Consider the following 24966-nt stretch of genomic DNA (forward strand, 5'->3'; position numbering starts at 1 on the left):
AAAGACCAAGCACCATATACAGTATATACATGATGCTGTAATCCTGGCTGATAGGAAGAAATATGGTGCGGGTGGACGATAGCCGGCGATCACATGATCACTGGTGACCCACCAACATGGCAGCGCCCACCTCTGTCAGTGACTATGGTTTCCCCCTGTCACTGGAGCTCCTATGGATCCGGCACCTATGTACGTCCCCCTAACAATGTAAAACTGTAAATAAAGAATGCCAGAATGCAAGGAAGACAACAAGGACCGGGGTGCTTTATTTATTTATTTTTTTACTCACCAGCTCCCCGATTCCTGTGGCATACCCTCTGAAGACTGTGCGGCACACAGTAATCTGACACTTTTCAGAGTCCTGTTCGCGCACTCTGCCATACAAGTCTATGAGAGAGCGTGCTCACGGACTCTGAAAAGAGTCAGATTGTCAAACACCATGCGATCTTCAGACGGGTAACGCCACAGGAATCAGGCAAGTAAAAAAACATCGGCCCGGGGTGCTGTAGGGAGGCGACAGGTTCCCTTTAAAAAAATTGTCACAAAAGTAAATACAAAAAAAAAAAAATACAGAAAACAAACTAGCCACCGTCCACGCCAAACTGAACCGTCCCCATACGCGCCCTGTAATCCGAGACTATACAAACTATACATCCAAATGTCCGAAATTAAATCAGGGAGCCATTACTTTATTTTTTAAGCTTGCATGTTTATGCTAAAATAAAGGGCTACATATTAAAGTTTTTTAAAACTTTGTTACCACTAATAAAAAAAAAATAAACTGGGGGGGGGGGGGATAAAAAAAAAAATGTAAAAAAAAACTCTACAGGTTACAAAAAACCCCCCAGAAAACAGCAAAAATAATTTTAGCAGCTGCAGAAAAAGAAAATAGGGTTATAAAACCACGTGTAAAAGTCGATTAAAAAGGGTCTGGTCTGAAAGGACCAAAATATTGGGTCCTTAAGAGGTTAAGATGGGAATACCCCTTTAAAGGAGGTTTCCCCAAGAATACACATTGATGACCCATTAAAAGGGAGCGGCTGATTAATACGTGTGACTATCTGGCGCTGGAGCTCGGCCTCATTCACATTCCTGGAGGTTTCTCCAGGCCCCCCTTACAAGGACGTGAATAGGGCTGAGCTGCAGGGTCTCGCAAAACTTCATGTATGGATGAGCAGATGGGCCTGCTTTGGTATGGAAGTGGCCATGGGACGCCTTAGACCCTGATCTGTGGGGGTCCCAGGTGTCCGACCACTACTGGTCATGCACTGGTGGCCCATCCTGAGGCCAGACCTACAATGTAAATTCTTGGAAAACCAGGATAAGGTTTTAATTCCAGCGTGTACCCCACAGAACGCAGCAGGTAACATTTCCAATACGAGCAGCTACAACACCTGTAGACACACCTATATACAAACAGTAAGTCTCCCTCCTTAAGGCCTCTGCAGTATAAGAGCGCTCTACGCCAGCACCTATCCAATGAGTGACAGTCCTCCTCAGCGCTGTGTGCTGAAGCATTACGCTTCCAGCTCCGAAGGGTTATCTGTTACAACACTGGGTATTTCCAGATTATACAGAATAGGAGGCCGCGCAGCATACGGGAAGCGCTGATGAAGTGCAGGTGGTCTGCTGGCGGACGTGTAGCTGTAGACCACATGTGGATCAGAATGAGATGACATCAGCAAAACAGAATCTGCATGACATCATCCAAGGAGGATTACATTATCTGGCCCGCTGACAAGACTCACTTCAGCAGGAAACCATCATCCGGTCAACACTTCTACCTCCGGGGAGCGTCCCAGACACAAATAGCCTTACGTAGCGTACATCTATATGTAATGTGCGTCTGTAAGCAGATATTTGTGGAGGTGACATCACTGCGGGGTTTAAGATTTCGCTTCCATCTAATCTACGCACGTGTATATTAGCTCATGGAGTATGGAGATCACCAAGCGTCTATACACATTCCTATATATGATTACACATGCAGAGGATCTGCAAGCTTCCTTAAATCAGTCAGTTCACTGCACCTTAACCCCTTAGTGACCGGCCTATTTTGAAGGACCAAGAGATTTTCATAGTGGCATTGCAAGAGTCATAACTCGCCGACAGCCGTAAGAGGGCTCGTGTAATGTGGGAGGAGTTGTATATCTTAAATAGCACCACTCAGGGATATAGAATTTATTATACCTCTTTTTATTCTAGGGGCGGGGGGGAGGAACCCCTTCCACAAATTTTCTTTGCGTTCACCATTCGGTAAAACCATTTTTTTTTTTACCTGGATCAGCATAATTACTGCAATACCTAGTTTATATATAATAATAGAATTTTTTTTTTACTACTTTGGCCGCATGTCCACGGCCGCGACGGAATATTGCTAGCGGTACTCCACCGCAGGAGAGGAGGGGGACACTAAAAGTTTCCTGTGATGAGCCTATATTAATGATAGGCTCACCGCGGAGAATCGCGGCATGCTATGATTTTCCACTCGTGTGCAGTAGGCTGTGCTTTCCATAGTTATCCTATGGATAGTGTGTCATGCGAGCTCCGCGTGCGATTCATCGCCGTGGATCTCGCAATGACACTTCGCCTGTGGACCTCGCAATGACACTTCGCCTGTGGACAGCCAGCCTTTAGCACAAAATTAAAAAACAAATGTTTTTGATGAAAAACAATGGAATCTACATCGCCGCATTCCAATACCAAATAGCATTTTTATTTTTCCTGCGACGGAGCGATGGCGGGGGGTCAACGACCGAGTGTTTTTTCACCACATATTACGCGTGCGTTGCACAGACGCATGCTATGCGGTGAATGGAGTCAATGAGAGTCGCAGCATGCTCTATTACTCTGTGTACCACCCTGCGTTAACCCTATACATTGGTATAGGCGGTGTTATGGGCAATACCTCGCGTATGGGCAGCGTTTTCATACGCATCCCCATTATGAAACAGAGCGGGATAATAAAATAAAAAAGTCACACTGTGCATGTCCGTGTGATACGTGGGCCAGCGCAGTGCGCAGCCATACGCGGACTTTGCCAGCAGAGCGTAGGCTGCCGAATGTGTAAGACGTTTTATGCATACGCCCGTGGCCATGAGCCCTTACTGGCACAACTAGTAGATAAGCCCATCTGTGCCGATCACAGGTTAAGGCTGCGCTCACACGATTTCCAGTGGAATGTCCGCAGATCAGCCGTGGAATGCCTGCCTTTGCAGTGGGCTACATCGCGAGTTCTTGTGTGGAAATCCCCCCCCCCTCATTAAGAGGTGGTAAATTCCGCAGCGGAGACGGAAACATAATTGACATTCCGCAGATTTCTATTCCGCAAGTCATTTTCCAGGCGGATTTTGTGCGTTTTATTTCCGCAGCGAATGGACGAGATTTTCAAAATCTTGTCCACTTTGCCGCTACTACAAATGCAGCAGAATTCCCGTGTGGCGTTTACTCTTTTGTTCTTCTTATATAGTCACACACCATCCAAGTGGCATACCAGTCAGAGAACGTAGCAGAGGGAGCGTCACAACACCACCAGGTTTCATCGGGGCAAATGGAAGGAAAATTGTAATGCGAGTTGTGGGAGAAGAGTGTCAAGAGAAGTCAAATATGGGAGTTATAGAATCAAAATGGACTAAAACAAAAAAAAAACTGGCCTTGTTGACTATAGCAACCAATCACAGCACAGCTTTCACTTTACCCCAGCAGTTCAAGAAATGAAAGCTCAACTCTGATTGGTGTTTTGGTCAACAAGGACAGATTTTCTTAGTTTTATGCATGAGGCCCAATGGGGCGGATATACTGATACGGTCTATTAGCTAGACAGCGCAAACCTAGACAGGCAGGAATTTACTAAGTCTACTGCAGTTTTCTTCAAAATTCACACATTTTTGTGCAGGCTGGGTTTTGCTAAAAAGTTGCAATTTTATGCTGCCCTCTCATTCCACTTTTCCATAGGCGTCATGGTTTGAGCTCTTTGACAGGCCTAAGAAATGCAACTTTTTAACCCCTTAAGGATGCAGCCTTTTTTTTTTTAATATTCAACATTCCTACTTTAAAAAAATCATAACTCTTATTTATCCATCAGCGTAGCTGTCTGAGGGCTCATTTTTTGCAGGACTTCCTGTAGTTTCTATTTATACCATTTTGGAGAATATGCGACATTTTTATCACATTGTATTTTTTCTGACATTCTCCATGCAGGGTAAAATAATGTGTTACTTTGATAGATCGGACTTTTATGGATGTAGCAATACCAAATATGTTTTTGAATTTTCTTATAAGTATGGGTAAAGGTTTTTTTTTTTTACTTTTATTACTTTTTTTTAATTGATTTTTTTACATTTTTTTGTAGTCCCCATAGGTGACATGAACTTGCGATGGTTTGATCGCTCCTGTAGTGTGATGTACATGGCAGCCCTAGGGGCTTTGAAATAGCATCCGACTGCCATGGCAAATGAATGGCACCCTGGACCTCATCGCAGGGGTCGGTCGGGATCCATGAACTCTCATCAGGACATTTAAGTGCCGCTGTCAGAATTGATGGTGGCACTCCACATCTCTAGACATATTTAAAGATGCAAGAAATGTATTAGCAGTGAACAAGATTCGACAAATTTGTCACAAGTAATGGCAACATGGCCTCCAGCAAAACTCCAGTCTTTAACCCCCTAGCACCCCAGAACGTGTGTGTAATTATATTTATATAGATATAATAGAGATATATATCTCCATCCAAGGTGTGCAGTGGCCAACTCCACATATGGCCGATGTTGGCTGTCTTTGAATGCCACTGTCAACTCTACCAGTGGCATTTAAGTGCCCCAATGACATCGGGAGGTTTCGTATGGGTGCTATGGCATCCAAAGGCCCCCAGGGCTGCGATGCAGAAAGTCTTATTAATGTGATGCTGGCAGAAATACCATATACTGCTATACTGAAGTATTGCAGTATATAGTATAAGTGATCAAACAATCACAAGTTCAAATACCCTTAGGGAACAAAACAAATAAAAGGAAAATGTTTAAAAATACTAAAAAAAAACTTTAAAAAAAAACCAAACTTTTGCCATATTTATAATAAAAATATCAAAGCAAAAAAAAAACACAACATATTTAGTATCGCTGCACTCGCAAAATAAAAAGCAATCAAAAATGTCTTATGTACTCAAAAATGGTACCAAGAGAAAATGCAGAAAGCCAGACAGAAAATGAGCCCTCACAGCACCTCATTGGCAAAAAAAAAAATTGGTAAAATGTTATGGTGATCAGAAGATGGCAAAAAAAATTTAAAATTAAAACAGCAAAAAAAACATAAAAAAAAAACTAACTTTGTATGAAGTTGTGTCATTGTTGCAGAGTGTAAGCTATAAAAAAAATGAATCGTTCCGCCCCCTCAATGTGGCACCATTGCAAGTTTCTTTCCCCTTTTCACTCCATTTAAATTTTTTTTTTTTTAAGTTTTCAGTACATTATATGTTGCCATAATCCGTACCGATGAAGTCTACAACGCGTCCAGCAAACATAAGCCTTCAGATGGGAAAATAAAAAAAGTTATGATTTTTTAAAAATGCAGAGAAACTAAAAATTAAATAAATAACTAACTAAATGGCTGCATCCTTAAGGGGTTAAATGCGCCAGATTTATCACAGTGGTTCTGCTGAATGTTATATCTGTCAAATCTTTAGACTGTCTAGTTCAGCCTTATACCATCCATTATTTGGCTTAGTCTGAGCCAGAAATTGTGCTCCTTTTTGGCCCCAAGATATTGTCTCTGCTGATTCGCTGCAGTGGTAGCCTACATGGCACTTGTGATTCTGCAAGGTGTGCAGAATTTAACCCCGTAGATCAGTATTCTGAAACACGTAGCAAGCCTCTTAGGATTGCATGGAGCGAAGCCTCACGTTACTGGAACATTACAGAGATGTTTGCAGTAAACTCCTTATTTTAGTCGGCTCTGACGAGACACGTGGTTATTCTCAATGAACACTCGCTGGAATGTCCAATTCAGTGATCTAGTTCTGGCACGGCCCCAGGTGCACATTTGTGCCAGCCATGAGTGTAATCCCTGCGAATCCAGAACTCCAACGTATATGAGGGTAATAATGCTGTATGAGGTCAGGAATCCGCCGCCAGCTACATATATAGAGCATTTGGCATGAGAGCCGTCCCCACTACAGTTCCTTCACTCTCAAAATATTTGACTGAAACAAGAATAAAAAAAATATATATATAAAGACAATCCTAGTTTGCACACATCCAAATGGAATATCACAGATAAAAGGTAACAAAGCTTTGTGTGAGCTACGGAAATTGCAATTTTATCAATTTTCCTGGAATCATAAAGAAGAATGCTCTAGCAACTAGGAGAACATCAATAAAACAAAGAGCGAGCTTGGGGTATAAAAGGGGGAGGTGGGAGTGACCTATATAAAGGCCGTTTGCCCTGACATATGCCTATAGAGACTTTATAAGACTATAGGAGCTGATTTACTTATGAGACTATATCATTAAGTTGCAACAAGGTGTCGAAGAACCCGAGAATCTAGATAGGAGACCCAAGGTGGCCAAGTCAAAAGGAAGGCCTCCACAACATCGTTCCTGGTTGTATGGATTTTCTCATACATCATTATGTTTCAGTCTCTGTGTATAACTTCCTATCAATTGATCGGGTAAGAAGTGTGACTCCCACCCCACCCCAATCAACGGAAAGTTGAATATTGTCCATAGACAGAGTATGAGCCGGTTTGTACAACTGAACACTAATTTGTACTAATCTCACTACTGCCTCTCTGCAGCAATTGCAGGGCTTACGGAGAAAGCCAGAAAATGTTCTCCTATGTGTAGAACCATAGACCATATAAAAGGGGTATCTAGCAGTACTTAGGACACCCCTCACCCATGCCTTATAAGCCCCAGGGTAGTGCTTCTATAAAAAGTTGTCAAATATAGCATCTGAACACTTCGTTCTCTGGTGGAAAGCTTCTTTAGGCACTTTTTAGATTATTTTTAAACTTGCCGAATTGACATAAGTTTTTTTTAATGTAGTGTATCCACATTCTAGTCTAGTATTATTCTTCCTCGTTATAATCTGTGTGTTTAGAATTGTGACCCTTGGTTTTCATGGCTCATTTTCTCTTATTTTCTAGGCTAAAAACGCTGATTGAACAAGAAACAACCTACCAAGCTAAAAAGGAGAAAGAGAACCACAAAAAAATAACCAAACTCCGAGATGAGCTCACAAAGTTGAAGTCATTTGCGTTAATTGTGGTTGATGAGCAACAGAGGTTGACTGAACACTTACATGAGCAAAGTGCCAAGATCCAAGAGCTAACATTAACTGCCCAAAAAGCACAGGATAAACTGGTCATTGTAGAACTAAAAGCAGAAGAAGAAGAGCAAAAAGCAAACAGACTTGAAACAGAACTTCAAAGTCAGGAAAGTAAGTTCTTTCAAGAGCACGAATCTACCATGGCCAAACTAACCAGCGAGGAAACTCAGAATCGCCAACTCCGATTAAAGCTAGCGGCTCTCAGCAGACAAATCGATGAGCTTGAGGAAACAAACAAGACGCTGCGTAAAGCAGAGGATGAACTCCATGACCTAAGGGAGAAAATGAATAAAGGAGAATGTGGAAACTCCAGTCTCATGACAGAAGTGGAGGAGCTGAGGAAACGTCTGCTGGAGATGGAAGGCAAAGACGAGGAACTCGTAAAAATGGAAGAACAATGCAAGGATCTAAATAAAAAGTTAGAAAAAGAAGCAACACAAAGTAAAAGCCTTAAAGTCGAGGTAGACAAGTTAAGCAAAAGAATTAACGAGTTGGAAAAACTGGAAGATGCATTTAATAAAAGCAAACAAGAATGCCAATCTATTAAATGCACCATGGAAAAAGAACGAGCTGCCACCAAACAACTGTGTAATGAACTAGAAAGTTTAAAAGTTCGTATACGGGAGCTGGAAGCGATTGAAGTGAAGCTTGAAAAGACGGAAAATATACTAAAAGAAGACCTAACCAAACTAAAAACCTTGACGGTGATGCTGGTGGAGGAGAGGAAAACGCTAACCGAAAAAATCAGGCACACTGAGGAAAAACTAAAGTCCACCAATACGCAACTACAGCAGGAACAAAACAAAGTGACCACCATCACAGAGAAACTGATCGAAGAAAGTAAGAAGTCTCTTAAATCAAAGGCCGAACTACAAGAGAAAATGCACACAATTACAAAGGAGAACGAGGATCTTAAGTGCAAACTAAGAGCAGAGGAGGAGAAGGGGAATGACCTCATGTCCAAAGTCACCCTCCTCAAGAAGAAGCTTCAATCCCTTGAATCTATTGAAAAAGACTTTCTGAAGAACAAAATGAAACAAGAAAGTAAACAATCAGAAGCCTTTCACCAAGAAAACAACAAAATTAGAGAGCTCACGCAAGAGGTTGATAGGCTAAAACACACCCTGAAGCAAATGAAAGCAATGGAAGATGACCTCATGAAAACAGAGGATGAGTTCGAATCTCTGGAGAGAAAGTATTACAATGAGCAGCAGAAAGCCAAACTGTTTTCTGAAGAACTTGAAGTTGTAAGAATGGAACTAGCAAACTACAAACTGGTCGAGAAATCCGGATCCTACCAAGAAAAAATGTTAATTACGAAGCTGAAAGAAGAAGAGGCAAAGTCAGGTCACCTTTCCAGAGAAGTGACGGCCTTGAAAGAGAAGATCCATGACTACATGAAAACAGAAGACAACATTTGTCGCTTGAAAGGAGATCACTCTGTTCTTCAGAGGAAGCTCACTCAACAAGAGAACAGGAACAAAGAGCTGTCGAAGGAAATGGAAACTCTTTCCAAGGAACTTGAAAGGTATCGGCGGTTTAGCAAGAGCCTTAGACCTAGCCTCAACGGACGGAGAATTTCAGACTTTCAAGTGTTTTCCAAGGAGGTGCAGACAGATCCAACATACAACGAGCCACCCGATTACAAGAGTCTTGTTCCTTTAGAGAGAGCAGTTATAAATGGACAACTTTACCAAGAAAGCGATAACGAGGACGACGAGACAAATGAGGACGAGTCTACTATAACTTACAGGTGCAATTCTACAAATGGAAACTCTATAAACAACAACAGAAAGCCAATCTCTCCACGGACAAAACCCGATCAACAGCAGGGCCAAAACGGGAAAGTACACTTAAAACAGAATGGAAACTACATCCACCCGGGAGACATGGTCCTTACCCATACGCCTGGACAGCCATTACATATCAAAGTCACCCCAGACCATGGGCAAAACACAGCCACACTTGAAATCACAAGCCCTACTATAGAAAACGCGCACTCCTTTACAAGTACTGCAATGATACCAAGTAGTGGGACGCCGAAACAAAGAATAACAATTATTCAAAATGGTTCCTTGACACCTGTGAAATCGAGAGTAATGGACGGTTATGTAACTCCAGAGCAAGTTGTGCCACCGCTTACAATGACTTCTTTTGTACGGCCGAGGACCCCAGACTCTTGTGGGTCTATAACTCCTGAGAGAACAATGTCTCCTATTCAGGTATTGGCTTTAACAAGTTCATCTAGTTCCCCGGATCGGGTGCTTTCTCCAGAACCTATGGAAATTGGTGGAACTCATGCAGTTTTTCGAGTTTCCCCCGACAGACAAACTGGTTGGCAGTTTCAAAGGTCGAACAGTTCTAGCTCAACGTCAAGTGTAATAACTACTGAGGACAATAAAATACACATCCACTTAGGAACACCCAACAGTCCCTTCATACCAGTGCAAGAGAAAAGACATTCACTGACTAACGGGATCCCAAATAAACCCACAAATAAAATCACCAGCAGTATTACTATAACGCCAACAGCTACGCCACTATCACGGCAGTCACAAATTACAGTAAGTAATATGAATCACTGATCCCCTCCCAAATCCCATTTCCTAGAAAATACTACATTTTTGTACAAAAATCACGCAAATTTTTGAAAACTTTCATTTCCGGAGAGTTGTGTTCACGATGACACTTGTTTTTATATCCATTTACCTGGGTGTGCATACACGGTTATTCTATTTCTACATTTACAATTTCTGCACGGAGGACATATTAAAAGTGTGCACTTGTATTGAATGCATTTCCTGTAATATTTTACCACGGCTTATGTGAGTAAATTCTTTAAGAAAAACTCAATTGGAAAAAAAAAAAAATCTTTAAATGTTTTTGCTTTTATTTTTTCTTTATTATGCTTTTATAACTCAAATTCCTTATGGCGAGACGTTTGTCTTAAAGACTAAGTTACAGAAGTGTTCTTAACACGATATCTGTGGAAGAGTCCATTATTCTCCTAAAATTGTGGTTTTTAGATGGTTTTCTTAAGGTCTTATTAAAAAAAACGTGAAAAACAGATAATGTTTAAAGAAAATAAAAAGCAGCGCGCCTTAAACAGAAGGTTCTTAAAGGGGTTTTCCAAGAGAGAAAAAAAAAATGATATAGGTATAAAAAGGTTGAAAAATAAGCAATTCTCACCTCTCTCATGGTCTCCAGTTCAGCACAGGAACCCCAGAAGAGGAGGAGGTGGTTACATGCTGTTCACCGAGCACCTGACCACTCAGCTAGTCACAGACTTCAGAGGCCAGGTCCCAAGCCTGTGATTGGCTGAGTGCTCAGCGAATAGCAGGAGTTCCGCTTTGCTTTTTCTGGAAGTGGAAGGTCAGGGACCAGGGCTCCTGTTCGGGACTGAAGGGCTTCAAGAGAGAAGAGTACGCCTTTCTTTGGTACTGCAACCTTTCTACATATATTATGTATGTATGTAGGTATGTGTTTGTGTTAAACCTTCACATATGAACATACCAGCAGAGGAAGAATCTGCTGTATCTTCTAATCATCCGGATGAATGTTTTTACATCTGTTCGAACGCCATTTTTCCAGTACTCCATAGTGTAACCCTATACTGTAATTACATTGCTCAAGAGCAACTAGGGTTACAAACTATGCATCCAAACTTCTAGAGCTCCGGCCACTAATTAACCCCAGATGGATCACAGGGATGTCTCCATTTAGAACCACATTGTAAAGTCATCTCGGGGTCATGCAGCACATCTCTAGGCCGGCCTATACTTTGGCTCTCTATACAACCAATATTTCCAGTATATGTCCCTTTGGCTACAAAAGCCATCACATTGTAAGATGCCTGCTAAGGTGATCACAGGGCGTCACCAGAGTGAGGATTATGGGGCGAACCTGGCACCTTAGGGTGCTTTTACATGGGATGATGTGTTGGATGCAGATGACCAACAGGTCATCACAGCGATAATCATTCCTGTGCTTTTACACAAGAACGATCATCGCTCAGTGAATGGAGGTGAAGTTGGCCGGGATCGTTCTGGCCCACCCACCTTCATTCATGGTAAACAGGTAGTTGCTTATAAATGGACGACTGCCTGTTTACATGGGCTGATCAGTCGTCCAGTTCTATGCATCCAGAAAACACACGACAAATGAGAAGCGAAAGAATTCTTGTTCGTTGTTCAGTCGGAGCATTTACATTGATGCGGGAATCTAAACAATTTATTGGCCAATGTAAAAGGGCTCTTACTGATCAGTCCTCCGCAGGGCCTCCACTGAAGCCAAGGAAACATTTGAATTAAATATCTTTAGTCCACAAATTATGTCAATCGCTGGGGTCATTGAGCATGTACAGACAGTTTCAATGACTAATTGGCAATATGGACTAAATTCTATATTGCTGTTCAACCAAAAATGTACTTCTACCTAATTTGTATGGCCACTTATCTTTGCAAGTATCTCTGCTTGGATTTCATCCAAAGGTAAGTTCTTAACATATAAAGAACTGTTCCGTACCGCTCTATTCTCACCACCTCTCCGGACGCCTCCATCTCCCCCACCACCTCTCCGGACGCCTCCATCTCCCCCACCACCTCTCCGGACGCCTCCATGTCCCCCACCACCTCTCCGGAAGCCTCCATGTCCCCCACCACCTCTCCGGAAGCCTCCATGTCCCCCACCACCTCTCCGGAAGCCTCCATGTCCCCCACCACCTCTCCGGAAGCCTCCATGTCCCCCACCACCTCTCCGGAAGCCTCCATGTCCCCCACCACCTCTCCGGAAGCCTCCATGTCCCCCACCACCTCTCCGGACGCCTCCATGTCCCCCACCACCTCTCCGGACCCCTCCATCTCCCCCACCACCTCTCCGGACCCCTCCATCTCTCCCACCACCTCTCCGGACCCCTCCATCTCTCCCACCACCTCTCCGGACCCCTCCATCTCTCCCACCACCTCTCCGGACCCCTCCATCTCTCCCACCACCTCTCCGGACCCCTCCATCTCTCCCACCACCTCTCCGGACCCCTCCATCTCTCCCACCACCTCTCCGGACCCCTCCATCTCTCCCACCACCTCTCCGGACCCCTCCATCTCTCCCACCACCTCTCCGGACCCCTCCATCTCTCCCACCACCTCTCCGGACCCCTCCATCTCTCCCACCACCTCTCCGGACCCCTCCATCTCTCCCACCACCTCTCCGGACCCCTCCATCTCTCCCACCACCTCTCCGGACCCCTCCATCTCTCCCACCACCTCTCCGGACCCCTCCATCTCTCCCACCACCTCTCCGGACCCCTCCATCTCTCCCACCACCTCTCCGGACCCCTCCATCTCTCCCACCACCTCTCCAGACTCCATCTCTCCTACCTCTCCAGACCCCTCCAACCCCTATCCAACTATCTCATACCTCTCCACCTCATCTCATATTTCGCCATATATTATACCTCTCTATTTTACGTTGCCAATATATTCATCAAAGAACTCCATCATGGCTTCACTTTACAATGAAGCTATGACAGCAAATGGTAACAGATAAGTATCATTGTCTTATCATTATGGGGTCTGTTAGGTTTCCGGTATTTTTGACTGCCATTATTGAGTCTGTAAGTCTACTGTTGGCTAATATCTAAATGCTCGCACTTCAAACTTACATAATATTAGGCAGTTGCTATCTAAGCACTAATCCCATATATTCTTTTTGGTGCCTTTTAAATGTAACACCAAAACACTTTGACATGACTCAAGTACAAGGAGACGCCATTATGTTCTTCTAGGACAGGAAAACAGAATTGAGGTCGGTGTAAAGCCGCTCACATTCCTCTACAAGAAAGAAGAGAGTCACTACTTACCAAATAGGGAAAAACGCCTTCAATGTGTTGCGATGGGCCCCGTCAATTACCATCATGTAAGGCAACTCCCGAGGAAATCTGGGATTTAATTTAGGCCATAGAAGCAGATGATACAGCTAAACGGGTGCAGAAGTGGAAAAACCTCATCTTGTTGACATCTGTATCAAATTTATAACCCGGCACCCAATTAGACTATTTATCTAATGATGAGTGACGCTACGTATGGCCTTCCAATGCGGCAGAAGCCCGATGACAGAGCAGCTACTGGAAGACCTCATGAGATCGCCTTGACAGTGTCATCAGACATGACGGAGATCGTCTAGTAGGAGCTACTAAAGACCGGCAGGAAACGTGGGCGCAGTTTAAGCTCTTTTAGAAGGATTTCCATTTTTTTTTCTTAAAGCTAAAACACAGACTGATATAGTCTTCTGAAGTAAGCAGTAATGAAGTGTAAAGTACTGAGAAAAAACAGATTCTGACATGGAAACTTCAGTTATAGTGAGCGACATACTGACTGCACAGGCCAGATAGAATTATGACGACCATATATAGGGTGGTGCAACATGTCATTCACGCATTTCCACAACTGTGCACCTCTAGGTGGCGCTATGGATATTTTTCTTGCATAGGTATTTCAGCATCTACAATCTTCCAACCATAAGGTGCCAATAATTGTTTTATGAAAATTTTATAGAAGAGTTGGGCTCTTCTTCTCCAGCGCCGTTCTGCCTCTAGTTTCCATCTTCTACGTAAAAAAAAAAAAAATTGAATAGAAACAGTAACCAGGTTGGAACCATAGAGGTCAATATTTGGGATCAAGATATTTGGCCTTCACCTCACACAGTTTCTGTCCCGATCAGTTTTTTTTAACCCTGCAGGACGTACAGTTACATCATGGGGGTTCGGGATTTGCATGGAGTCGGATGGGAAGCCAGTCTTGCTCCATACAATGATCCCGCCCCTCCCATTGGAAACAGTGGAGAGTGGGGCCAAGGGGGCAGGAGCTCAATGCACTAGCTCCCGACACCGCCCGGCTTCTCCCCTTGCAGAGAGGGCAACGTATATCGGTTGGGCGTGTAATCCTGACCGATATACGCTCATCCGCATAAGCCCTGAGGTTGGGAGGCATCCGTGTGCTTCACGCAGCTCCATACAATCTACTCCACAATTCAATAAATACTTTTTTATGGCACAGAAGATTTTAGGTTCTAACACGTATTCTAGCAAGCTTAAAAAAAAATAGATCAAAAAGGTGTTGCGCTTTAGAAGAAAAGTTTCTGGGCTCGGAGAGCTTTTCTGCAACCCATGGAAAAAAATATAAAACTTCCACACCACTCCCCTCACCCCATGGTCCGGTAGCACTTCAGTACCAAGTAAATCTCAAGAGTTTTCAAAGTTATAGCGGTAGATCTTCCAGTTTTACACGGGCCGTCTATCTGTGTTCAAAGTGCTAATCATCAAGATCAGCACTCGTTTAACTTTGGTCTTCGCATGGGCCAATCAGACCCTACTGGGGAATGAGCAATCATTTGTCCCTAATTCACTCTAAAGGGATTGTCCAGCAGGAAACTATTGATGATCCATTATCCGTAGAGGCCACCAATTAGTAGATAAGCGGGGGTCTATCACCTGGGATCCCCAACAATCAGCTGTTAACCTGGCTGGTGTCCACAGAACTGGCCAGGCATTACAAAATTCCAATTTCATTTCAATGGTACCTGTGCCTGCAATACCAATCCTTACCACTGCAGCAGGAACGGAGCTGTCTGCTTTCTACAGAAATCAGATCAGTACACAAGCACACCAGCCGGGTGAACAATGACTGTCAGGGATCCCCGGGGTGACAGACTCCTGCCGATCTACCAACTGGTGGCCAATTTTGAAGATTGACCATCAATGATTTACGACTGGACAACCCCTTTAAAATCGCTGTCAGGAGCTCAACTTTCACACATGGAAATGTGCTGCTGAGAACAATTATTTTTTAGTCTGCATATAAGCTGTGATCAACTGATGAACGAATGCTTGTTCACAATCATTGGCCAGCGCAAAAGGGGCTTCAGACCAATAAGCAACCAATCCAACAATTAGAAGGGCCCAGAAGTGACGCCCGGAGCCCATTTGTACAGGCCACATTACTCCGACCGATGAGAAGTACACAGCAGGGCTGATCATAAAAACGGAAACAGAAATCCGAGACGATACATTGTGGCCAATGAGAATATTCGGGCTGCTTCTAGCAATGTAACTCATTTTAATCATTCCCCTTCGGAGAGACGATTAGACAAAATGACGCAAGGAGGAAGGAACTGCCGTGACCTTCTTGTTTCCTATGTAGCATTATTGTTCCGTTTATTCCTTAGCAACATGTTTTCTGCTCATGTTCCATATTAACAACCCTTGTAAATATTTGCGTGTCGGGACGGGAGTCCTCGGGGTGGATTTGATAAACTCGCTGCCTCCTTTCCGAGTTCTGGTAAATGATTTGGCACAGGTTACAGATTTCTAAAAAACTATCTAATAAAAGAAAGGAGCAGCACGGCGCACGAGTTTCTGCAGGACGACGCTCTATATCCAAACTTGAATCGTAGGCGTCCTTAAAGGGGCGGTTTCATCGCAGACATTGGTGGCGTTATCAGGGATTTCCCATCATACACCCGTTATCAGAACAGTCCCTTTTAGGTTTAATTTAGATCGTATTGCAGTCCTTCTTCAGTCCCGGTACTAAAATTTGTATTCATTTTTTTAGCCAAAAGCAGGGGTGAAGAAGGCCGGTCTCTCCCGTCCGGATTTGAATTGCAGATTCCGCGATCAGCATTCGCGTGGACTTTTTGCGGTAAACCGCAGGCATTGGAAGACGTGTATTCTAGAATTTTCCTTCACACTCGTGGATAAGAATTGCATATTCCGCGACTCAAAGAGGAAAAAACACCCAGCATGCTCTGTACTGTGGAATCCGCACGGATGACCTCCATTAAGGGGCCAAGGTAGCCGTCCGAGCCACAGCCCATACGCAATTAACACTGGATATGGGCTGTGGGTAATCACTAAGCGACGGAGCAGGAAATACAAAAAAAACGTACTGTGCATGACCGCCAACGACCCTCAGCGGTCATCCGTAATACAGGTAAGTGCGGTAAACAGGGTCACCGGCCGGGCTCCGTAAAAGGAAGAATGAGGGAAGAAAATATTATGCTAAAGAAACTGCATAAGTTACTATTCCAAGTTCTCCATTCAAGATGATTGGCGCCGCTCTCAGGAAACACCTTTTACACCCAGAACCTCTTTAAAAGTCTGGAATCTGCCAGTTTTATTAATTTGACCAATGGTTCACAGTATTCACATTGTACGATACACTGGTATAAAAAAAAACAAAAAAAAAAACACCTTGCCGCCTGGCCACTTACTAAACATTAACGTTGGCCGTCCTCTATTTGGCCTACAGGCATAACTCATCACATTAGCAAAACTCAGTCCCTTACCCACCCTTGGGCATCAGTACATAGGCATCGCTCTTCTTTCTCAGATGGCATGCAGAAACCCAGGAGCTCTCTGCTCCAGTTTAGGCTGCACCTCACCCTACGCTCAACAGCACCCTGCAAGTGCACCCCCTCCTGAGTCATGGGGGCACATGCTTCATTATTAACAGGGGCTGCCCGATATATAAAATAATGAACCATAAATGATTAACTTTCTATTCATTCTTGTTCCGTTCCCCATCGTCACGAGGGTGTAAAGATCTGTCGACGGAATAAGCGCCGTAAGTTGCACTGATCTCCTGCCAAGCCATAGCATTACCATAGCACAGCAGACGTTCATTTTGCGTCTTCCAGCACATTACTTGGAGGCTGAGGAATGAAGTCCAACAAGAATGTATGATAATTAGACACGAGTATTGTGTAAGCCGTCACTGTTTCCACTAACGTGATCCTAATCTACGAGGAAGCTGAAGCAGAGGCAGTCTGGCAATAATCAGCCAAGGACTCCGACCCCAGAGACTATTTCCCTGCCTTACATGTGTATGAACACGTGCTACAGATGCGTTATCATGCTTTATAGTATAGAGCGAGGATAGTGAATCCGGATACCTCGCAGCTTCTGCTCCCAACAAGTATGCACAATGGACAACACACAGAGGACCGTAAATCCGGCACACGTGCCACATTTATGTAGAACTGCCCGGCATTCGGGCACCTCAGTTGGGCACCTATTGGAAGGCAGTGTTCCTGCAAGTCAATGCCAAACCTTTTAGACAAGCCTTATAACAATGACTGGGGATTATAAACCAAACCAGAACACCATATACATTATACATACAGCCATTTTAGGGGTTTGGCCCCTCATCAGTGGGTTTCTGACTTGGCTAGTGAGAGGCCTATAGATGTGGTCAGGAAGGGTATCGTTCCTCCTTAAGGAGAGCACCTATAAGGTGTGAGGAGACTTATAAGGCCATGCAAGCTCCTCTGGGAAATATGCAAATAGGGAAGATGGAATAATACCTCTGCAGCGCCACCTACTGGAAGGAGCATGGATGGCCTTATAAGTCTTCTCACTCTCCTTAAGGAGAAACAATACCCTTCCTGACCCGCAGTGTGTGGGGACACATCCCAAATAAAAGCTGCACTGTCATTAGTTGTTATGGGCAACAAGGACAGATTTACGATTGGACAGGTTTGATAAATGAGGTCCGTCCTCTTTAAACTCTGAACCCCCCTATATATGTGTATTAGAATTTGACAAAAAGGGGATTCAATGGCACAGAAAAAAGTAACGCAGGAAGTTGTCTAGTACAGGGCCTTGGGTTGCTACCTTTGTAACCAAAAAACACTAGCCAATGTAAAAGGGAAGTGGTTGGAGGGCGTGGCCTATCACAATGTATATTCTATAGTAATAGTGTACCCCCTTAGAGGCACCAGTGGTAATAGTGCCCCTTCCTCACCCATGGGCAACAACCATGGCAGCAAGTACATTTACTAAAGCAGGTCCAGTTGGGCGCACAGACCCCGCTTCCTCCTCTGGCGTCTGCATTTCTGTATGTACAGTAATCAGCACAGACGTAGGGTGAGGAAGCGGGGTCTCTGCGTACAGCAGCCAGATCGGACCTGCTTCAGGGAGTAAACTACTTGCTCATAGGGGGAAGTTTCTTAATATGGCCGGTAAAAAGTCCTGGAACTTAATAACTGGCAGTCTGGCAACTTTAACAGGGCCGGAGAGGTGGAGAATGACAGTCTATAGGAGAGTGCATAAAGGGCCATTTACACGGAGCGATGTTCGCTCAAAAAAAAAAAAAACGCTGAAAAGCGATCGTTTGAGCAATAATTGTTGCATTTAAATGTGCGGCCATTGTGCACTGCTAGCTGATCGTTAAATTCAGGCCAACCTAAAAATAATCTTGCGGTCTTATCAGGAGTTCTCCATGGGTAGTGCTGATAGCATTGTTTCCCATCGGAGAACAAAGGAGCTAAAAGCAGATAAGAGCCCTCGGGCTATTAACTGCTTTCAGCTAAAGGCTTCATTTGTACACTAATAAGCTATTAAGTAGCTACTTAATAGTTTATGCAAAATGATCGCTCAAAGCAGTCACTCACACTGTCGTTTGAGCGATCATCGCTCCGTGTAAATGGGCGTTTCTCGTAGGCCGGCTGCACACGGGCAGATTTGCATTGCGGAATCTGGAGCGGGCGTCTGTCTCCGGAGTCTGCAGTAAATGCCGCCTATAACATGCTGTGACAAAATGTGATTTCCTCTACACGAGTGGAAGTCAATTGCAATTTTCCGCTCGCAGATTCCTAGCAGGCGGCTTCCATTGCAGTCATTGCCCCGTGACCCATCTGCAATCATCATTGCGGAAATGTCGCGGGATCCACGTCATCGACTAGCCATGGTGCAGCATAATCTGTACTGTGCATGTGCGCCATCGCACTGGCCGCCACATCCACAGCTCAGATAAGAAAACGGCCAACAGGTACGCAGGGGTCACCGGCTGGGTACAGGGTCTGAATCCGCTGCGGGATCCCGCATGTGGAATCCGACCCGGCCCTGTGCAGGCGGCCATAGAGCGCTCCCTTATGACTTCCTAGTGACTCTCTCCCCCCCCCCCCCCATCATGTTCCTTCAGCTTTTTATGCAGCGATCATCATCTGCAGTCGGTGTGTCCAAAAACACACAACGACCATTACATCCAAATATTTATTCCTTCCGTTTGACGGCTACGGCGGCAGATCGCGGATCCCACAGACAGAAGTCTCCGGTGTCCGCGTGTAATTTCCCCGCATTCCTTAATTTTCCAGCATGTAATACGACTTCCGTGAGCGCCGCTGAACCCTTCAGATCTGGTATGTGTGCAGTCAGCGGCGGACGCACCACAGTCCCCGGAGACACGAAAACATGGGAAATCTACATCACCATGGTAACGCTGCAAAACAAACCAAACAGGAAAAAAAAAGTTTTTCTCTCTTCCAATTCCTTGCAGCACTTCCAGCTCGGGCTTTGCGGCGCGGCTGGGACACATCTGCTCGTCTGGAGATGGTAGCGTTCAGCTCATCACGCCGCGGTCGCCATGTGATGCCAATCTGGAGCTGTAATGTGTTGAGTAACCACAAGGAGATCCGTTACAGCCTGGGACCCAAATCCATCTTTACTGGCCTGGAAAATGTTACAGCGTGTGACACAAAGCAGAAGCGAAGCCTCAACAGCTGGAGACGCTTCCACCCCGCTCAACATTTGTTTAACATCTTAATCGCACCCGTCGCCTACACACAAGGCAGAGGCGGCCATATTGTGGGACCAGCGAGTAACGAGAAATAGCGCTCTGCCAGGGGGTAAAAAAAAAAAAAAAGAAATCCACTTCGGGTAAAACGATTCATTAGATCGGTATAGGTGATAAAAGTCTGATCGGTGGGGGTCTCAGCGGTGACATCCCAAGAACGGTGGTCCCGTGCCCCCCCTACCTCCCACCATAAAGGGGCAATGGAATAGAATGGCTAATCTGCCAGCCCTACTGAAGCTAACGGAGCGGCGTCCGTTTGGCCACCATTCAATCTGATATCACTGTGGGTGGGTACCACGCCCTCGCAGTGACAGGAGGGGGAAGATGTGACAGGTACGCGCAGACGCCAGCCTGGCACAGTGAGGAATTTCGCTGCGGGCTCCCACATGCGGAATCCGACCTGTTCGCGTGCAGCTGGTCTTATAGCACAGGCATCCATTATTGTCAATGCGCCAAGTCACAACTTTTTGTTTGCCGTCATCAAGTCGCCGCGTCCAACTTCTCAGCGTTTTTTAAATTGTATTGAAGTGCGTGAAATGAAAAGCGAAGTTATGGTAGGCATTAATTAAATTTTTCCTCTCGTTTTGTTTCTGCAGCTCCTGTGTGGACTATACGTCTCCATGGTAACAGACTGCAAACAATTCTGTGTAGTCTGACCCCTTACATCTGTCCTCTACTTCTGACTAAATTGTACATAAGCACGAAGAAGACGACAAAGTAAGAGCCGGCAAGACTGAAGGCCACTATCCAGAATCTGTTTGCCGTTGCCATGTAGACTTGTAGATGGGAATCGCTTGGGTAACTACTTCAAGTTAGACATACTAGGACTATAAAAAGTTGTTGTGAAGGCGCCATCACACTTTCTTCAGGCCTCTGTACGCGGGACGACTGTCGGTTATATAAGCGTCTGACGGGCGTCCCACATGCTGTGCCTGACTATAACGCTGGTGCGTATACGGTAAGTGAATAGAGGGGGGGGGGCGTGCCGGCCCACCGGCCCTCATTCACAGTAAGGCCGGGCTCAACGAGCGAAATTTTAATGCAAATTGCGTGGTGAATGGAGTGAGTAAAAGTATATTGCTTTTCATTGACCCACTCACACTGATCACAGCCGATTGTCACGCACCGCCATACAAACCCTGCGCACCTAGGACATACGTATACATCCCTGGGCGCACAAGGGTTAAAGGGGTTTTCTCGCGCCCATTAACTTATGAAATCCCGCACGGATATGTTATAACTTTGCATAAAAAGAAAAAGATGTGGCCATGTGGTCCGCTCACCGCCAGGCTCTATGTGATATATTACAGGCAGCTGCTACTGGCATCCAGAGCTGCACTCTCTCCACATCTGCGAGACACTATCAGGCAGCAGTCAGATATCGGAACCTCCGACCTACCCCATCACAAGCCGCTCGCTGCATCGTATGGCGCATCAGTCACAGCGTCACGTTTGTGTAAACGCGGCTGAGAAAATGATGCGAGATACACAAATCTCGCATCAATCATGCACATGAGCGATTTATTTCCACATCGCAGCACGTACTAGGTGTACACGAGTGCGACGTGAGGTATCGCGGCATGTCCTACCTTTGTGCGCTCCCGCGGAACGCCTCGCAATACCTCCTCCACTGTTTTCAATGGAGCTGGCCAAGCCTCGCATGGCATGCGACAGGCACGCGAGTGTGATGCGAGGTTTGCCATTGCGTCCCACACTCCGCGTTCCTCTGCTGCGGATTTTAGCTTTCCCTGAAGTGATGCGATGCGAATGTTGGCCGTGTGACACTGGCCTCAGTGAAGCTAATCAGGGGCGTGCAGAAAGCATGGCAGCCATTACCACTATTGGGACACTATAGTTGTGACACCGCAGGGCGCCCTCACCCTGCGCCCTCACGGTCACCTTTGTTTTTGTAGGTTTCCTCCCACAGTAGGAAAACAATGCATCCCGCTAACCGTCTGCCCGTGAATTTGGGTGAGACATACACGTGCGTCCTGGTGGGGCGCGGCCTGATCCGGGTGATGCAAGGTTCTTCAGTAGACCACACTTAGACGTTTGGCGTGGAGCTCAGCTGGAACGCAGCAGTTTGACCCAGTTTGTGTATAGGGAGAGGGTTGTGACGTGGGTGGCAAGCGCCCCCTGTGCCGTCCTCCGAGTCCGTTCCAGCTCAACCCCGAGTCAAACTTCCAATTACGTTTTTCTGAAACGCAGCAACGTTTTAGAGTAACATCTACAAGGGCCGAATGAGAGCATCTGCCCAGGGTTGTGGCTGCGGTGGTTCGTACGGCATGAACCGGGTGGCAGCTTTTTTTTTTTTTTTTTTTTTAAAGGGAATGTGTCATCTATTGCACCAGAGAATGGGACATTTTCAATTTTTCTAATCTGCTTTTATTTTCTGATTGCTTTTATTCTGCTGTCTGTATAGGGCTATGGGGGCGGCCATCTTGCCTGAGCTGCAGATAACAGGATGTAGAAATATACTTTATACTTTGATGACATACCTGTGCAGGGAGGGGAAGGAGGTGAGCTGTGACCAGCATCTCCTATAGATTTATATGGGAGAGTGTTGTAAGCATGCTCTCTGACCTGTGCAAAGAGGGGAAGGAGGTGAGCTGTGACCATCATCACCTATTGACTTCTATGAGAGAGTGCTGTAGGCATGCTCTGTGACCTGTGCAATGAGGGGAAGGAAGTGAGCTGAGACCATCATCACCTATAGACTTCTATGGGAGAGTGTTGTAAGCATGCTCTCTGACTAGTGCAAGGAGGGGAAGGAAGTGAGCTGTGACGACCATCCCCTATAGATTTATATCGGAGAGTGTTGTAGGCATGCTCAGTGACCTAGGGGGCAGAGGTAATATGTGACGATCTCCTATAGACTATAGGAGTATGTTATGGCCATGATCCATGTGACCTGTATAGTAAGGAGGAGCTGTGCTGTGATCATCATCTAAGACTTCTATGAAAGAATGTTGTGGGCATGCTTTGTGGCATCACCTATTGTGAATGGTGTGTTATCTATATATTCGGTGTCACCTTCTAGTGTAATGAGATGTTCTCTCCACAGAACAGGAAGTGTCAGACTATTAATAAGCTTAGTGGTCAGTGGGAGAACTGCAGGATTCCTTTATTTTTTATGTAGATCGCGACATGCAAAATTAGAAAAAAAAAATTCTTTACAAATCTATTTAACATAAATCTTGATTTATACAAGAAGTCGTTTTCAGAGGACATGTTCCCTTTAATTGTCTGGGAATGCAAAGTTGAAAAGTATAAAAGAACGGTGGACAATAATAAGTAGGATAAAGAATTCCAAGTATAGCCATGAAGGACATAAGGAGATGCCGTATAGACACCTTATATATGGGTGACACTAATTACAGGATACTTCTCTCATGTAACTTCTAACACATGGTGAGATAACGAGGAGAGAAGAAGAGGGAGCTGCTGCCACCTAGTGTTGCAATAAGAGCAGAGCGTTCTATTACCTCGTTTCCCTGAAAATAATAATAATAAACTTTATTTGTATAGCGCCAACATATTCCGCAGCGCTAACATAGACAGGGGGAATACAGAAAGACAATACAAACATTACAGAACCGCGGTTACATAGTAATCAGTTGATGGAAACAATAGGGGTGCGGGGCCTGCTCCAATGAGCTTACATACTACAAGTAATGGGGTAATACAGAAGGTAAAGGGGCTGGAGATGTGCGCGGTATGGCGAGGTGGAGAGTGAGGGGTGATATACACAGACAATGGTCAGACATTTAGCCGTGTGACAGCAGAATCGGTATGACTGCAGGAGCGGTTTATGATGGCTAGCAGGGATTGCAGTCAGTAGGTCAGGGAGCATGTTATCAGGCGGAGTACAGAGGGGTTTGTTTAGGGAATGCGGTATGCCTCCCTGAAGAGGTGCGTTTTTAGAGCACGCCTGAAGTTCTGCGAGTCCTGGATTGCTCAGGTAGCCTTTGGTAGTGCGTTCCAGAGGATCGGTGCTACTCTGGAGAAGTCTTGGAGGCGGGAATGAGAAGTTCGAATAAACGGGGCACTCAGTTTGGTTTAGTTGAAAATAAGCATGATTTTCCAGAATTGTTGAGGATGCAAAATGATTTTTCAGGCTTTTTGAGGATGCTTGAAATATAAACCCTACTCCAAAATTAAGCCCTGCTAGCAGTTAATTAAAAAAGTCAATTTAAATAGTGTCCAGGCAGCTATACATGTAAAACAGTTAAACCTTTTTGAACAAAAATTAATATAAGACACTGTCTTATTTTCGGGGAGACACGGTAGGGCATTGACAGCAGAAGATCATCAGTCGCCATAATGTTTATAATGATATATGGATCTCTGCAGATGTTAGTTTCAGGTAGATATATATATATTTTACAGGAGATCAAAGAAGAAAAAAAAAAGGATTAGAAATCCATAATATTTGAATTGATTTGTCCTCTTGCAGCGATAGGTTTGTAAGTGTTAGTGTAGGGATTAGATAACGAGGACCCCTGACGAGGGTTGTGGCCTTGGGGATTAACCAACACCTTGCATTCATTTGCGTTTATCAATATTTTAACAGTAAGGCCGGGCTCACGCGAACGGGTTGGATTCCACAAGCGGATTTCCGAAGCAGAAGACTTTCCCTACATCACAGAAAGGGATTGTAAAAGGTCGCGGAAGATGGCAGATACGATTGTTTTTCCACATTGATGTACGCAATACACCGCGTATTGTCCGCACAGAAGAAAGATCTCTCGCTCCTCTCTAGCACTTCTATCTCTTTTCCAATGAAGTAGCGAGCGATTCCGACGCTCATACGCAGTGTTAATTGCCGTCCGCGATGAATCCACGCTAAAATAGAGCATGCTGTGATTTTTCTTTCGCTCACAGAATTCACAATTTCTACCGCACGACTGAGCGAACCGGCGAAGGTTTAGGACTATCAATGCCCGCGTATCAGCTGAATGCCAATCGCGGAATCCGCAATTCAAATCCATTGGTGTGAGCCCGGCCTAAGTGA

General features: G+C 45.0%; 2 protein-coding genes across 2 annotated transcripts in view; one reads left to right on the forward strand and one right to left on the reverse strand.

Moving 5' to 3' along the window:
• Positions 1-24966, reverse strand: part of CMSS1 (cms1 ribosomal small subunit homolog) — a 262721-nt gene that overhangs the window by 228546 nt on the left and 9209 nt on the right. The gene's annotated exons all lie outside the window — the stretch shown is intronic.
• Positions 1-24966, forward strand: part of LOC136625169 (filamin A-interacting protein 1-like) — a 44856-nt gene that overhangs the window by 14964 nt on the left and 4926 nt on the right. Inside the window, exon 2 of the mRNA XM_066599177.1 lies at positions 7145-9890. Coding sequence (XP_066455274.1) covers positions 7145-9890 — 2746 coding nt within the window. The remainder of the gene's footprint in view (positions 1-7144; positions 9891-24966) is intronic.

Source organism: Eleutherodactylus coqui, chromosome 4 (genome assembly GCF_035609145.1).
Source record: "Eleutherodactylus coqui strain aEleCoq1 chromosome 4, aEleCoq1.hap1, whole genome shotgun sequence".
In the NCBI taxonomy this organism is placed as follows: Eukaryota; Metazoa; Chordata; class Amphibia; order Anura; family Eleutherodactylidae; genus Eleutherodactylus; species Eleutherodactylus coqui.